At 33.0% G+C, this 3265-nt stretch overlaps 1 protein-coding gene across 1 annotated transcript; it reads right to left on the bottom strand.

Moving 5' to 3' along the window:
- Positions 1-1278: 1278 nt before the first annotated feature.
- Positions 1279-2620, bottom strand: LOC115969095 (protein FLOURY 1-like). Its single transcript, XM_031088659.1, has one exon. It carries the CDS (start codon positions 2206-2208, stop codon positions 1366-1368), a length of 843 nt encoding a protein of 280 aa, XP_030944519.1. The 5' UTR covers positions 2209-2620; the 3' UTR covers positions 1279-1365.
- Positions 2621-3265: the final 645 nt, after the last annotated feature.

Genomic DNA, 3265 nt, shown 5'->3' with positions numbered 1-3265 from the left:
GTAGAGACCCATCGTGAACAGCTCCACAGCAGCAGCCATAGTGGTGGTCACAGCAACAGCCGCAACGGCAGCCACAGTGAGTATCATTGCAACAAATTTACAAATAAAACAGTTCAGGTTAAACTTCTTCAGAGAAAGCCATTAGATTTGAATAATCAAGTCAAGGGAACTAAAGGGTATGAAGGTCTGATTAAAAGAAAAGTGAATGATAATAATACAAAAGGTACCATGCTTCTAAAAGAAGCAAGAGTTTACGGTTTATCACTAAGTAAACCACTAAGAAATAAGTAAGCTTTGGCAATTGGCTAGTGCTTTGACGCCAACAAATCTGAAAATGCAGGATCTGTATAGGTAAATCACTTTCTCCCTCTTTAATCTGTTTCCACTATTTTTAGCTTCTACAACTTTTTTCCAGATTCAACCTTAGCCAATAAAACAATTCTTCCATTTAAAAGAAATAAATAATTGTTGTGGGTTCAAAAATCTGTCAAAGAAAGAGAAAGCAAAGAAAGAGAAATAGAGCTGGAGAGGAGAGAAAGAGTTCTCACTGAGGCCGCCGTTGTGGCTGCTGCTATGGAGCTGTTCTGCTGTGTATACACGATGGGTCTTTGCCTTCCAAGGTGGGAGGGAGCTGCCTTCGTGAGTTTTGGTTTGGGATTTTAGAAGTTAGGCTGAAACGGTGTAGTTTTAGGCTTTTAGTTTTGTGTATGCCATGTTAGTTTTTATTTTTCATTGAAATTGCGTAGTTCTGAGGTTGATTTGGCAAAAACAAAATATGTCAGCATGATAATGTGTCAGTTAACAACAGAAACTAATCGCATGGAATGAATTGCTAACCGAATTCAAACTTCAGAATATAAAATTCAAGTTCTAAAACTTTAGAGTGTGAAATTCAAGCAACCCCAAACATTAGGGGTGTGATTTGCAATTTACCAAAAAAGAAAAGAAAAGAGAGCAATGTTTCTAAGACCTCAGATTTGTTTAGGATAAAATTATAATTGTGTAAATAAACGGTATCAATATATCAAATTTATTTGAAAGAAAAGGAGAAAAAAAATTGTAAATGACCATTGGACCTAATTAATGACATTCTACCTATCTGCATTCTATCTATCTGACTATCTCCAAGGTTATAATATACTTTCATTTTCAGTATTCACTAAGTATTAAATAACAAAGTAATTGTACAGAATTTTTAAAACTCAATCAATCATCAATACATTCCTAAACATTTAGTCAAAATTTTAAAATTTAAATTACCTAATCAAAGGCAAAACAAAAAGAAGGCTAAATTTACATTTATAAACAAAAATATATTGGAAGAAAGGCTACATCAACGTATTATTCAAGATATGCTCAATAAACTTACAACATTGAGGAATCCATGTCAAGAGAACTAATTAACACATCATCAAAACCATGTTCTGTACTGGAATTCAAAAATCTCATACTTGCATCAACTCCTTCAGGTCCATGATCCACTTCATTTCCCTTCATAGTACAAAGCTTCAACTTTTGCCTACAAAACCTCAATTGATCATCCAACAAACTCCTATTAGACTCGTGTTTCATCACAATCCATCGCAAAGATTGTATCACTTCTTGGTCATATTGCTGCTTCTGCTCAGCCAATCTGCGGTATTGATTGGCTTGAATTTCTATTGAGCTTTTCTCTCTTTGAAGCCGCAAAATCATGGCCATTGCCTCCTCTGCTGCCGATGCAGCCGCCATTCTTTCCTTCTCAAGCTCTGCATAAGAGCCATTTGCTCGCTGCCTTTCTATCTTCACCAATTTTCTCAATGCCATTACATCACATTCTTCATCTTCACCATGGCATTCTTTTTTGTCTTCATCATTCTCTTCCAAAGCATCACCATTTGAATTCACAACCTGTTTCTGTGACTTTGAATTCTCCAACAACTTCAATGATTCACGCTCACAAGGCATAATCTTTGAATCAGATTCTTCACCCGCACCATTTTTTAGAGGAACCCCATTTCTAAAACCACTTGATTTCCCTCTGAATTCACACAAAAATTGCATCAAACCCTTACTATGCCAACCAAATTGTAAAACCTTCAAACACAAACCAAATATAAAAAACAACCCCAAAAAATTGAAAACATGTGAGAAATACCCAAACACAAAAAACCCACAACCAAAACCATTTCCCTGACTCAGAAACGTCAAACAGGAAGCGCAGTCCATAGCCAGAAACCCCAAAAAGCTTTGCAAAAACCTCTGCAAATTTAGAACAGTGCAAATGACAACCAATAAGCAAAAATGGCTCAGAATCTGCGTGTGGGTCTAATGACTTACACTCTAATATCCTTGATTCAATGTTGGAATGCTCAAACTTTTGGTATAAGCAAGAAACAAAAAAGAAACTTTATGATTTTCTTTACAAAAAAAAAAAAAAAAAAAAGAAGAGAGAATTTGTGAAAAAGGAACGAAAGACAAAGAAATGCAATACGAGTTTCTATTTGGAACCGTGAAGAAGGAAGTTACATAGAGGAGTAGAAGTATGGTACCACTAACATTCTACAGTAGAGAGAGAGAGATAGAGAGAGAGATGGGAATGTATCTATCGTGTCAGTGAGGGAGAGAGTGTGGAGATATATATTGGACTGCAAGGATGCTCCGACAAATCAACATGTTGAGTCAGTTCAGTTATCTTTATTACCTCCACACACACACACACACACACACACACACACACACACACACACAACAACAACAACAAAAAAAAAAAAAAACTATTAAATTTTTTTTTTGGATGGAATTATCTATTAAATTTGATTTTGATATAGTATTAATTTCTTATTATCTGCATTTATTTATTTTAAAAGATGTAGGCTACAATGAATGTTTTAATTTGTATTCAAAAGTTTATATAAAAAAAAAACTTTTATTGTTTTCAAAAAAAAAAAAAAAAAATTTATATTTAAAAAATCCAAATCAAAATTTAAGATACAAGAGACTTTTTTTTTTTTTTTGAGAAACTTAAAAAAAAAAAAAAAAAACCTTGTGTTGAGTAAACGTAGACATCCTAAAATTTGATATGTGTGTATATATATATATATATAGTATCAAGAAATATAAAGATAAAATTTGTAGAAAAAAAATGATACTCAAAAAAATGACATAAATATTTTTTTTTGAGGGACATTTTATTTTTTTTGTTGAGAAGGAATAAATGACATAAATCTAGTCTAGTTATAAAAATAGAGATAAACCTAATTACAACAGAAATAATCACCATAAA

Source organism: Quercus lobata, chromosome 11 (assembly GCF_001633185.2).
Source record: "Quercus lobata isolate SW786 chromosome 11, ValleyOak3.0 Primary Assembly, whole genome shotgun sequence".
In the NCBI taxonomy this organism is placed as follows: domain Eukaryota; kingdom Viridiplantae; phylum Streptophyta; class Magnoliopsida; order Fagales; family Fagaceae; genus Quercus; species Quercus lobata.
The sequence above is the reverse complement of the archived record's forward strand: the minus strand, read 5'-3'. Positions and strand labels throughout refer to the sequence as shown.